General features: G+C 44.2%; 1 protein-coding gene across 2 annotated transcripts in view; it reads left to right on the top strand.

The window, feature by feature from the left end:
• Positions 1-2,908: 2,908 nt before the first annotated feature.
• The window catches only part of CRPPA (CDP-L-ribitol pyrophosphorylase A), a 115,428-nt gene continuing 104,466 nt past the window's right edge, over positions 2,909-13,870 (top strand). Inside the window, exons 1-2 of one of the 2 annotated variants that reach the window (XM_086468321.1) lie at positions 2,909-3,090; positions 10,117-10,396. In XM_086468321.1, coding sequence (XP_086324447.1) covers positions 2,924-3,090; positions 10,117-10,396 — 447 coding nt within the window. In that variant the 5' untranslated portion in view covers positions 2,909-2,923. The remainder of the gene's footprint in view (positions 3,091-10,116; positions 10,397-13,870) is intronic. The other variant, XM_086468320.1, reaches the window with a different exon arrangement.

Genomic DNA, 13,870 nt, shown 5'->3' with positions numbered 1-13,870 from the left:
AATACTTTCCAAGAAAAGCAATTGTCAGACCCACTGAAAAGGAAAAGAAACAGGTAAATACGGTTTCTGAGCCAATGGATTTTCTAAAAGAAATCTGACAGGATAAACAGTCCTGAAGACGAGACCAACGCTGGTCGGGAGGAAGGCAGCTCAACCTCTAGCTAATGCTTTCACTGGTGAAAAGGGTCTCCAATCCAGAAGTTTTTCAGCAATTTGTCTAACTCACAGTCTTTCATCTTTTTTTTACATGCCTATTCCCTTCAATGCCCATGATAATACCTAAGTTCCTTACAGGAGCTTTTGGAGCCACCACTACCTCGGAAGCACATCTGTATGTTTTCATTTAAAATGTTTTCTTTTGTTTGCCATCGGTCCCTCTCATGTTGCCCTTCACGGTACGAGCTGATGTGATTTCTGTTCATTGCTCTGTCAAGACACCTCTGCATGTAAAGTGCCTGTGTTCTCCACGGTACTGTCCAATTCCCAGGACCTCCCTGCTATTGTAGGTATCAAGGATACCTGTGAATTCTGTCTTTACTAGCAGGGATCATTTCACTCTTCTTGTAGGAGTCCTACTTACGATGCCTCTGCAATCCCATATGATCATTCTACCCCAGGCCACAGCTGCCACTGGCAAAGCAGCCCAGCTGGGACGTAACAAACTTCCTTCCATGCTGCTTTTTTGATCAGACCTACTCCTCAGAAAAGTCTCCATATGTGTTCTACTTAGGTTCCTCTTAACACAACGAAGAGAAACCTGAAAAGCTGTAAATAAGTCAGCTTCTCAAAGATATAAAGAACAAAAAATCCTGCAGACTCTAAAGCCTCTGGTCATTTTATGTGTCTGCACATAAGACACTGATTTTTGCCTAAAAATAATGTCAAAGACAACAGTGCTAGGGCCCTGAGTGCACCCACCTTCAAGTTTGGTTGGCCAAGTCAAGGAGTCTAGCTTGCCGAGTGCTAAGGCAGCTCTTCCACTAACAAGAGCTGTAAAGAAGAAAGCCAGAAGTGAGCCCTGACCCACCCTTCCTCCCTTTCCCTTGGGAGCTACTTTTAAGCAGAATCTTTATTGTTGGCCCCCTACGTCCGCACCTGGTCTGGTGCTTCCCTGACCTTGACCCACATCCACTGCCTCAGCTTCCTGGCTTGTCTTGGGACCAGATGCCTCACCGAGACCTTGCTGGGTGATCACTAGACTATGCCTGACCCTGAGGGCCTGATCCTGACCTTTATTCATGCTTAACTTCCTGGGTCCTTGTTGGTGAGGCTACTGTTCTCGCCTGCCTTGATACCATGCTCCACTCCAGGCTCCCCTTCCCTTCTGGAGTAGCTGGCCCTCACGGCTCCCTGAGAAGCAGCAACAAGTACACAACAGTTCTTTCAGATCTGCAAGGCTATCTTTACAGCGACATGGCCGGAACTTTCAGATGGGGATGGAATGCAGCAATAGTATAAATAAACTGACGTTACAGCCCAAGGTGTACAGTGAAGCCAGACACAGCAGCCTGAGACCTGTTTTGCTGATTGCGAAGCATAGAATCATTAGGTTGGAATAGATCTCTAGGATCCTCAAGTCCAGCCCCATGCCCACTAAACCAACTCTGTAAGTGCTACACCAACACGTTTCTTGAACACCTCCTGGGATGGTGACTCCACCACTTCCCTGGGCAGCCTGTTCCAGTGCTTGACAACCCTTTCAGTGAAGAAAATTTTAATTATGTCCAATCTAAACCTCCCCTGGTGCAACTTGAGGCCATTTCCTCTTATCCTATCGCTTGTTACTTGGGAGAAAAGACTGACCTGCACCTTGCTACAGCCTCCCTTCAGGTAGTTGCAGAGAGCGATAAGGTCTCCCCTCAGCCTCCTCTTCTCCAGACTGAACAGCCCCAGTTCCTTAAGCTGCTCCTCACCAGACTTGTGCTCCAGACCCTTCACCAGCTTCGTTGCCCTTCTCTGGACACGCTCAGCAAGCCCATGACTGTCCCCCCTCTGCGACCTAACGGGTACCAGCCCCGGGAATTTCCCGACCAACCTGTCTCAGCTACTGCCTACACTAACACCCTAAGATGAGCCGGAACATCCAGCTTCCCCCCGTGAATCGACTGCTGCTATTTCCATCTCTCCCTCCTAGGATTAACGGCAGCATACACCGGATTTCGGCAGGCGTCCTCAGCCAGCCTGTGGAGAAGCAGCCCTGGGGGGCCGGGGCGGGGCTCGGCCCGCCCTCCCCTCGGCTCCGAACACCACGTACTTCTGTCCTCAGTGAGACAAGGCATCGCGCCGCCATCAGCGAAGCCGGACGCGGGCCACGCAGAGGCGGCGGCTCCCCGGCCTCTCTCAGGGCGGGGGGGACGGGGACGGGACGGGACACGGACAAGGCAGGGCGGCGGCGCGGCCTGAGGGGCGGCACGGCCTGAGGGGCGGCACGGCCTGAGGGCCTCCCGCCGCCCCGCCCCGCCCCGCCCCGGGCGGACGCACGGCGTAACAGCCCGCGGGTCGCGCGCGCTTCCCGCCGCCGCCGCCCACCCTGGCTCGCCCCCGGTGGGAGCAGCCCGGCGCCGCCGCGCATGCGCTGTAGGGATTTACCCGCACGCCGGGCATTTAAAGGGCCAATGGCTACCGCACCGTGCTTGCGCTACCGTGTGCCTGCCGCCTCCCTACCGGGGTGCCCCAGCAGGGTGGGCGCCGCCTTCGGGGTCTGCCTGGGCCCGCCCGTCGCGCAGGGTGGGCTCGGAGCAGGGCCCGGTCCCCGCTGGGGGCAGGCCAGCGGGCGGGCGGGCGCTGGATTCTTTGGATTGCGGACGTCGTGGGCAAATAAAACACGCGGGCGGGCGGTTGCGCGGTGCCGGCTGGGTTCCTGCTGGTTGAAGGCGGGGGGGGGGGGTCGGGGCGAGCGGAGCGGCCGCGGCGGCCCGCGCAGATGGAGCCCACCAGCGGGAACGGCGACACCAGGCCCGCCGTTACGGCGGTGGCGGCTGTGCTGCCGGCGGGCGGGAGCGGGGAGCGCCTGGGTGGCGCCACCCCCAAGCAGTTCTGCGCCGTGCAAGGGAGGCCGCTCGTCAGCTACACGGTGCGGGCGATGGAGAGGTAACGAGGCCGGCGCCGCTCCCCCTCCGCGCCCTGCGGGCTTTCCCCTCCGCGCCACCGGAGGCACGGCCGCCGGCCCTCGCCGTGCCCCCGGTCCTCAGAGAGCCGCCGGCAGCTGCCCTCCCCTCAGGCCCTGGGCGCCCCCGGCGGGGCCGCCTCTCGCAGGGTTTGGTTTGCGTTCCGGTGGGCTCGCCTTCCCTCCCCGCGCCCGTCCGAACGTGCCATAAGCGACAGGGGGGCTGGGAACGCGTAGGCCCGGTGCGGGCCGGGGGTGCTCCGAGCTGGGAGTGAGGAGGGGTGCCGGGCGCTCTCCCCCGTCCCAGCCTGGCTCTGTCGCCGTCCCTCTGGGCAGCTCTCCCAGTCTCTCTCTCTCAGTCCCTCTCCCCAGCGCTGCCGGTGCCTTGAAGCTCAGTCGCTTTCCATTGCTGCTGGAGAGCTGTTGTAGGCCTTCGGCCTCGAGGGTTTCTGTAGCTGCAGGGGCTGGGTTGGGGAGCCACCAGCCTACCATAGCCGTTGGACACGGTCACAGTGCTATCCAGAGGCCTTGAAAAAAGACCTGCTCTGCCATAGCCGTTGGAGATGTTCTTCATGGTGTCCAGAGGCCTTGAAAGAAAGACCTGCTCTGCCGTAGCTGTTGGAGATGATCTTCATGGTGTCCAGAGGCCTTGAAAAAAGACCCGCTCTGCCATAGCTATTGGAGATGGTCTTCATACTGTCCAGAGGCCTCAAAAAAAGACCTGCTCTGTTGTAGCCGTTGGCGATGGTCTTCATGGTGCCCAGAGGCCTTGAAAAAAGACCTGCTCTGCCATAGCCATTGGAGATGGTCTTAATGCTGTCCAGAGGCCTCGAAGAAAGATCTGCTGTTCATAGAGGGATGAACTCTCTGGTCTACAGCACTGGCATTATGCTTCACCATAGTAGTCCCTGGTGGAACGTGCTGTCTCAGCACGAAGTTTAAAGGCCCCCCTTGGCTTTTTTTTAAGATGCCATTACTGGGCTAGAAGCTGGTAGCTCACACAGAGCGAGGCTGTGTGCGTAACTTTTCTTTGTTTACATTGGAGCAAAGAATTTAAGTAATGGGATATCTTAGCAGTCAGGTTTTTCCTTTCCGTGAGACTGTTGAGTTCTAGGCATGTGACTGACAGTTAATATATTATTGTCAAATGTTAACATAATGTAAGTCTTGTATCTAGTGTCACTTGAAACACTGCAGGTAGGAGTGGAGTGTCAGATGTATTCTGGATGTTTTGCAGTAACTTGTAGGAAAACAAACCTTTAGATTTTAGAGAGAATAAATGGGAAGGAGTGGAGGGTGGTGAAAAGAAATGGGATTGCCAACATCTCCCAAAGTTCTTAACTCATGGAAACTTGTACAACATCAAAATTGGGACTCTTTTTTTTTTTTTTTTTTTTTTTTTTTCCATTCCCACCCAGAGAGGCTTCCCTCAGGTCACTTGTTACTTTATGAAAGAAATATTGCTTGTTTTCTTTATTTAATTTTCAACGGCAGCCAGTCACAAAGCTAAACACATCAGTAAGCAAAACCTCCAATCCAAAGCTTGTCACAGCTGTAATTTCTGCCAAAATGTCATGGGAATCTACAGAGAATAATAGTATTTTCTCTCAGTGTATTGGAGACCTGGAAAAGAGAATAGAGTGAGGTTTGGGAAGGAAGTGATAGTCATAGGAAAATAAAATGTTATTCATTTGAAAGAAAAAAAAAAAATTGTTTTTGCTGCCAGTAAGCTCTGGGAAAATTACAGTTCTTTGAGCAACGGTATTATATTTATGTCCCAAAGCTGCAAAAAATTACAAGGTTGAATTCTTATCGTACAGTCCAACGAGGCACATGCTCCCAAGTTGATTCTGGGAGTAACAACCTAGTGCTTTTGCTTAACTTTGGGAGTGCAACTGGTGCCAGTGCTCTCGCAGGCAGAGCGTTCTGCCATCTCTGTACTGAACTGGAGCCTTGGCTGGTGTGTGGGTATGGGGAGCTGGGAACAGATGTACTCTAAAGCTCGGAATGGCTTCCGTTTTCGTCTCCACACTTACTTCTGACTCTGAAACTGCAAAGGAGGTATCTTGTTCTTACTCTGTGCGAATGTACGTGCAAAAATGTAATACTGAGGAGCTGCAGTTTGTCACATAATCTATCACCCCGAAGTAGCAGATTTTCTGTGTTTAGCTTGATACTGTCTTCTGGTTGCCTGCTGTGATTGAAATGAATCATTGACTCATTAGCCTGTAATAACTTCTATTGAACTGGGTGTCTGAGCTACTGCAGCTATTTTTGAGCTTTTTTTAATCAGGAAAAATCATAGCAGCATAAAGAGAAATACATGAGCAAATCAACAATTTGCAGCTGCTTTGCATATGCTTTTTAAAAATCAGGAGAAAAAGATTTTTGTACTTTCAGCTGAAAGTAGTGAGAATCTTAAATATTGATGTGGAAAAACTGGCAGGCAATACAAGAGCAGACGTGGATGAATAAGCAGTGCGTCCTGTTGCATACGGTGACAGCGTGTAGAATGTTGGCCTGCCAATAGTAATCAAAGATGATGCCCTTAGGAAGAGGAGGCGAGAAAAATAGGGTGAGGAGAAATGATTGGGTTTTGTTGCCAGTACAGTGGCACTGGTAGGAAGGTCAGGTCCTATCTTGGGGGTAAAATTAAAGTGTTAGAGAACTTAAATGCCTGTTTTTCCCATTGGATTTGATTCTGCTTTTGTTGAACTCTGTGAGGCTTTTGCATCAAATTCAACAGAACTAGACTGGCATTCCTCCTTTTTGCTTCTGTGCAATCTCGTAGGGTTTTTCCTTCACTGTAAGGGTTTTTTTTTTTTGTGTATATTTGTTTAGAATAGAACCTTTTCGGTTCCTTTTCTGAGGCAGGGAGGAGTCTCAGCTGTGTGTGCACATGCACACGCGTATTTTACTAAAGCTATAAAGAGGAAAACACACTAAGGTAAAGGTTGATTTTTAAAATCATTGCGGGACAAATAAGCTACGCTATTCTTGCTGTGCTCTGGTTTCACCGGTTGTTGAGAGTGCAGTGAGAAGTTACGAAAGAGCAAAGCAGAGTTAATATGTTTACTGGCAAAATAAAAATTTTCCAACTTTGTTTTCTTTGTTTGCTGTAATGTAGTCTCTTAAAACGGGTGGCCTGGTATAAAAAGAAAAAAAAACCACCTGGGGGAAGCTTCCAAAGAATCTTCTCTTGGGAAGGGTCTTGGCTAGTCTATTTGCCAAGTATTTTTCCCCATGGGCTGGTGCATGTTCACTGGCTCTGCAGGTCACGTGATTATAGTTTTGTTAAATGTATCTAATGTGATAGGTCTTTTTGTCCTGTTAATTGTTAATTTATTCTTGAAATTGCTTATGAGTTAAAAATAATCATAGCAAACAATCCAATTGTTTTAAGTGTATGAAGAGATCTTTGATATCTTGTCTGACTAACAACGAACATATTCTTTCAGGAAAAAATGAATGGCTTCTGTACATGAGCTGCTCAAAACTTCCTTAATGTACCTGTGAAACTTTCAGACTGAAAAGCTCCCTGCTTCAGTTTCTGTACTGTAAAAGATACATATACGTATTAATATATTTTTTAATGTATTGATGAAGTCGTAACAAAGCTGTTACGGAGAAGAAGGAAGTTAGGCTCGCATTCTGCAAATGCGTTTTGTTCTTGATAGTTCTTTTTCTCGTTTGGTGCTTGAATAATGACATCAGCAAAAGTAATATAAAGGTTTATCTTGTACCTCTGAAGAGTTCCTGTGGCAGTGAAAGATTGTGTCTTCCACTACTAAAGCCGTCTCAGCAGTGACTGCCTGGTTCTGGCCTTGTTTTGGTGATACCACTGTGGATGTCAGTAGGTTGTATGTTAAATAGGTTGTTCCTTCTCTTAGTAGGAGTTGCAAGAGACTGAGTGTGAGTATTTAAGCCTTATGTCAGACTTCAGACTCAGCACTGGTTTGTATGTGAGTGAACTGACAGAGGGTTAAGCCTCAGCACGTTTGTACCTGAGCATGCCGTGTGGGTGATACAGTCTCAGAGCGTAACTCGGGGGTTGTCTCCTTTCCTCTGCAGTCTGTGTTGTGAAGTCCTGTAGTAGCATAATCTGTTGCTGAGTTAATGACCTCCTTTGCCCTGAGTTCTAGCTCAGCTAATATAAATGCATGTACTTTTGTTTGAAATGCTGTTTTCCACTAGGCAGCTGGTCGGTCGGTCTGTCTGTAGGTGATGAGGATAAGGACAGTTGCAGGAAACACACAGTCCTTTCTACCTCCTGGTTTTCCTTCTACTAATATTGAGGTCCCCCCAAAGCAGATGTAAAATGATTATAACTGGGGTTGTTACTTTTCTTTCACGTGATAAGACTTGATTTCCCACTTCACAGCTGCAGCAGACATTGTATGGAGTTCTGTACGCAGTGCTTGTTAAAGCACGGTGGGGTACGGTATTCTCATCTTTTTTATGCCTTGTGCTGATTCTTTCTGAAGTTTGCGTTATCTTGATTTAATATTACAGTTACAGAATGGAAAAGGCTTTACTATTTGTAAGCTGGTTTTGAGCAGGTGCTGAGCTTCTATTATTTTAGTATGGAATATTTCTGAAGAAAAGGGTGTGACTAATTGAGGGAGGAAAACACCCCTGCCCGTTTACAGCCAAATTGAGTGAAAAACGATATATTTCTACTTCATTAAAACACTTTGCGACATTTCCATATGCAGATCTTTAGAAGCGTAAGCACCTGTGTGGAGCACAGTTCTCATCCATGAGCATTTGTAGTAGCATACTTTACTGAATTGGTACTTTTCATGAGTTTTGGTGGGACGTGTTAGGCTTCAAAGCCTGGGCTGTTCTTGTACCTAATCAATCTAGAGGATACCTTTGTACTCTTATATGAATAGATTGCATCTCTAAATTCCAGCTCTAATTATAGAACATTGGTCCAGGGTGAGTTTCAGGAGGACATACTCAAGTTTATAAATGTGTTTATCCAGACACAGGGTGGAGCTGTGACCGCATCCTGTCACTTTTTGGTGTATTGTACCACTGGAGGCCTTGAGCCATCCCACCCGCCCTGTGCAGAGATTTATCACAGGCTGGCCAGTCCCTCTGCTCTCTTCCCTTCTCAGAAGGTGCTGTGTACTACCCAGTTGCCTCAATCTGTTTCGTTTGACCCCAAAATGGGAAATGTCAGTGCTCTTCTTGCACAGTCACTAGTGAATGTGCAGACTGTCCGCTGTTGCTGAGAACTGTGTAAGGCTATAGTCTTTCTGCAAATAGGAGTGCAGAGTTTTTGTTCTTGTTCAGTGTGAAGTAGCTCTTCTTGAATTTTGCTTTATTTAAATAAAATATTCAAAAAAATAATTGAGATGAATCCAGTTAGTTCGCCCTAGTTCCGGGTTGAAGTCATGCCAAGGTGCTAAGTTTTGTGGCTAAATGTAAGACTATGCCAGGACTCATTTGAGAGATTTGAAAACCTTTTGATGAACCTGTGGTGAGTGACAAGTTGAAATGAAACTTGAAACCATATGACTTCAGATTTTACATTTGAACAACTTCAGTACTTTAAAAATGCTGGGAATATGTTGGTTTGGCTGTATTTTCTGCCTTTGTTAATAATAAAATAAACATAAGGACAAATATTTTTCTTTTGAAGGATGCTAATAGCTTTTTTATTTATTTTATTTTTAATAGTTATTTTAAAATTCATTGAAATAATTTTCCATGGAGTTCTATTAATTACAAAAAAAGCATACAGAAGGTGGAGGATGCTCTGTTGTTTCACATAGTTCTGGGGTAGTGGTTTGTATTACAGATGACTTCACTTTTGGAGGAAGGATAATTTGTAGACAATGCTTTCTCATGCGTTATTGCAGTAACCAATAGCTGGAGTCTGTATATTTCTGAACTGTAAATTTCTTGCTCTTATTTTTCTAACTGGAAGTATTTAGTATCTTAGTCCAACTTCTGTCTGCAAAACTAATTCTGATAGCTTTGCTGGTTTTAGCTGAGAGAATGTACCATACTCATCTCTCTTCCTTCGTACTTGAATGTGTAGATTATGCATGAGTAATTTTACTATAGCAAACAGTAAATTGCTTTTGTAATCATTGCTCATCTGTCTTGACTGTTACGCTAAAGAAACCGCCTGTCATCTGTGGAGACACAGGAAGGAAATAAAACAATTTAAAATTCTTTTTTATACTCTCTACATAGCATTTAGGAAATAAGACACTCAACTAGCTAGATCTGAGTTATGATATTTCCATTATTTTGAAGTACAGTATGACACATGTGACTATAATTTGTATTCCTAAGTCCTTTGACACAAGTGTGACTTCGGCATAACTTCAGTTACAAACTGCTTTTAATCTTGTGGGGTTTGGGTCGTTCTTTCCCCCCCCCCACCCCTCAGTTCTAGAGCTAGCCTGATACCACCAGTAGAAGCTGAAGTTCTCTAAAAAGATGCTTTTTGTACTAAGGTAATTTTACCTAGCAGAGCTGTATTTTTACATTGTGATCTTTGTTTCGGGGTTTTCTTTGATGCTCTTACTCACTTGTACACAGTGTACTGCACAGCAGAACATGGAGTATTGCAGGTCTCAGGATTTACCAATTCATTGGAGACTGAATTTAGAGAAAGCTAAAAAAACCAGACTGTAGCTGATTGATTTAGAAGTTGTGTTTGAAGCTGGGAATGAGGCTGAAGTTTGAAGGCTTTTTGGAGGGGTTATCAGAAGGTGCTCTCCCCCCACCCAAACTGGTTGTTGGAAGCAAGTGCCTTCCTGGAATTCTAGTTACTTTGATTGATATCAGTAGAGATCCTCTCATGCAGCTCTCCCTTTAGGGTTGGAGTGCTAATACACACAAAACCATGGACTTGAGTATATTGAGAGGTGCTTTATTTAGCCAGCTTGAATTTTGTTTGATACGAATTTCTTTGTTTCATGGAGATATCTGTACTTTTATGTAGTCATTCATGCCTACTTTCTCTGGTTTTGTACTATTTCTTCTAGGATAAGTTGGATATCCAACATTGTTGTGGTGGTCTCTCCTGAAAATATCGAAACTATGAAGTCTATCATTGAAAAATATGGCCACAAAAGAGTTCTGGTAGTAAAAGGTGGAATGACTCGTCACCGGTCAATTTTCAATGGACTGAAAGTATTTGCAGAGAAGGAATTTTCCAACCATCTGCTCCAGAAACCAGAAGTAGTGATTATCCATGATGCTGTGAGGCCGTTTGTTGAAGAGGATATTCTTTCAAAAGTGGTTCTGGCTGCTAAAGAACACGGGGTATGTACTATACAGCAGTGCGACTCTGCAATGTTCTTTATACTGTGCAGTGTAAAATAAGGATTGATAAGTAAGGATTTTTCAAGCAATTGTATTAATATATTATGCTGATTTTTAAGTAGAACAGATTCAGAATCCCTCCTATGCAGCTGGGGGAGGGAGACATTTTTAAATGCCACAGGCATTATATGCTACCGGGAATAATTATTACCATAGAGACTATCAGTAAGAGATTGAATTAATCAGCAATTTGTTGGTTGAAAGGTAGATTACATAATGACAGTTTACCTTTTTTTCCATGCATAATTCTCACCTAATGCCAGAATAGTTCAATTAGTGATTACTAATAATAGCCAAAGAGTACTGCATTGGTTGGCTCTCAAACTTTGTGTTTTCATCTCAAACTTATATGCAAATCTGAAATACTGGGCAAGAGAGCTATCTCTGTATTAATGCTAAGTTTTTCTAGAATCTGTGATTTGCAAACTGCTGGGAGAAAGAGGAAGCGGGAAGCCTCCACCCGTAGGTTGGAGATCCTCCTGATCGTTGCTGTGTCTGAGGACTGGGAATATTCCCAGGAACTGGAAAGATTTCTGAGAAAGTAAGTGTTAGGTGAAAGGGAAGAGTTGGTAGAAGTTGTGTTATGCAGGTAGAATGCTGGAGTTGTTAAAGGCACGCACTAGCAACAAGAGGAACTGGTGCATAAACTGGCTGACTAAGAGATGCAAGAAATCACAATTTAGCCACGGGCTTGTTTGTACAATTTGCTGTTTACCTTGTACTTCAGTTCTCCATTGTTAAGATAGCAGAATGCTTCCTTACTTCAAGGAGATGATTTGAGGAAGAAGTCATTACTGACAGCAGATTGTTTGGGTATTAGAAAGCTAGGAAAATCTTCCACTGCTTGTCTTTTTCAGGAAATGAGGTAGAAGATAAGCTAATTGACAGATGGTTTGCAAGTTTGACAGTGGAATAGAGTCCAAAGAATGAATTGTGGTATTTCCTTAGTGCTCCTCCACCTTTTTTTGAAAACTCATAGTGTCAAAGAGGAATATATGACTTGTTAAAGTATTTATTATGAAAATTAAATTATGTAAGGTCTCTCAGAACAGTATGTTAGAAATCTAAATATATTGAGCTTCTTACTAGTAGGCCTGTACTTTCGTACATCGGCTTAATGAGAAATGGCAATAAAATAGGAACTCTGCTCTATAGTTTTCAGTGATACAGGACATAAGTTTCCAGTCATTAGAACTTAAATTCTGTTAGAATTTTAACAAGGTTTTTGACCTTTCTCATATAGCACAAAACAGCATTCCAGAACTGATTCTCTGCCAAAGACTTTAAAATAGATTCTTGTTGTAAATCTGTTCTAAATATGAGAGTAGTAGAAGAGTGGGGTTAATTGTAGGAATGTTGAGTGAAAGTGAGAATAACTGTTTTCTGAATGTGTTTGTGTTTAGGTGTCTTTGCATGTAATGGTATATCGTATCTCACTTGTCTTTGTGTTTAAATTGTTCACTTTTTCTTGAAACTTGTGTGATTTTAATGTAGCATTTTTTCACGGTTTTCTTTTTAATTGTATGTAACACATTTTCAGTAAAACAGTAGGGAACCAAGGCAGATTACCTTGACCTTCTCAAGGCAGCGTACTCTAGTTCATCTGAACTTCTGACTGGTAAATGTGTCCTTACCTAGACCACTGAAGTATCGTTTGATGTCAAAAAGGTGATCTTATGTATTTGGCGTAGTCTTTTCCATTGCATAATGTCTGTCTGAAATGCATGTGGCATTTGTTGGCTCTGTGGTGGCTTCCTGTGTTGGCTTGCATCTGCTGAGTTCAGTAAGGCTGCGCTTCGGAGAACTCGACTCCCAAAGCTGTTAGCTACTGGTGTTACCTGAGGAAGCAATGGAATTAAGGAACACGAGAACAACTTCATTTTACGTTACAAATTTCAAAAGCTTCCTGCCAGAGAGGGGTGGCTATCTTCACTTGACAGCTACAGACTTCAGAAGAACTAGATGACTGGAAAGCTGAGACTCTCTCTCAAAGCTGACATGCATCTTTTTGAATATAGGAAAAAATTTCATCGGGAGAAGCTGTTCTCTTTAGTTCTTCCTATAGTCAAATTCTTTGCATATCTAAAAGGGAGTCAGTTCTTCAATCTTTCAATACAAAAAGTAATTACTTCCTTTTGCATTATGTAGAAAGGTACAAAACCTGGCAGGAACAGTGTATTAAATCACTAGTGTAATAGGGATAGTGCTGTATTGTTGTTCATCTGCATACCATATAGATAGCATAATTGTGAGAAGCTTTAATGTTCTTTAAAATGGCAATTGATCAAGTAAGTTATTGCACTTCTAGCTGCCAATTGTCAGACAAACTGCTTTATGACACTTACTAATCAGTTTGTTATTTGCCTGTAGGAATCAAAATGCGTACCTTATCCAGAACTAATAAATTATGCCTTAAATCCCCCAAACAATCTCTTGATTATGTGAAAATATTACTTTGTAACCAATTAAATTCCATTTATGTTTTTGAGGTAATTTTGTAATTAAAATTACATGTTTCTAGAAACAAATTCTTTATTGCTAGTAAAAGTTGGGAAAAGTGGAAGCTTCAGAAGGCATCAGTCCAAAGCCTCTAGCAGTATCTCATTGCCAACATTGCATTTTAAACAACATAACTAAAAAGAAAAATGCTTACAAGAAAGAAAAAATCGGGAGATGGGGTGGGGGGAACTTGTCAGCTCTGCTACTGAGAGTTAAAAAAAAAAAAAAGCAGCACATACAGTCGAAAGACTCTTTCAGTAGTTAACATAAACTAGATTTGAAAGTATAGTTTAATTTCTTTGAAAGGACTGAATCAAAAAGCTAGTTTCTGGAAGCTGTCTAACATCATTACTTTATTCCCAGCTTTAGCAGGGACCTGCACAAAGCATGCATGCCAGTACAGCTGTACGGTGCTACTCGGTCTCATGGGCTCTTATTCACATACACAATCAGTCAAAATAATACCCCCAGACAAAAAACGCTGTCTGTTATGCTCAGTCTGTTCCTGTCTCTGAGTTCACTCAGACGCAGTGCTGCGATTATCAGTCTTACTGGATCGGAAGGCTGGAGCAGAAAACATGTACCCAGACACATGCTGTGCTTTCACCCAGTAAGACAGCAAAATAACATGCTTTATATGTGATTGTGGAGTTGCATTAGAAAAAGAGGGTGGGTGGCAAACCAAAATAAACCTCTCTTTCTTCACTGAAAGTGAAGGAGGACTTGGGTGGATGAACAGGCTGATCTGGTGTGGTATACCTGAATGGGACGGCAGTGCTGGAGCACTTCTGCTCTCTCTGTCCTTTCTTTGTTCTTTTTCTCTTAGAAGCAATTATCTTTTTTGTTGTCTTATTATCTCCTCTGTTTTCACCATATATGGAATATTTTACACACGATCTTTGTCCTCTTTGCTAT

Source organism: Leptosomus discolor, chromosome 7 (assembly GCF_034619465.1).
Source record: "Leptosomus discolor isolate bLepDis1 chromosome 7, bLepDis1.hap2, whole genome shotgun sequence".
NCBI lineage: Eukaryota > Metazoa > Chordata > Aves > Leptosomiformes > Leptosomidae > Leptosomus > Leptosomus discolor.
The sequence above is the reverse complement of the archived record's forward strand: the minus strand, read 5'-3'. Positions and strand labels throughout refer to the sequence as shown.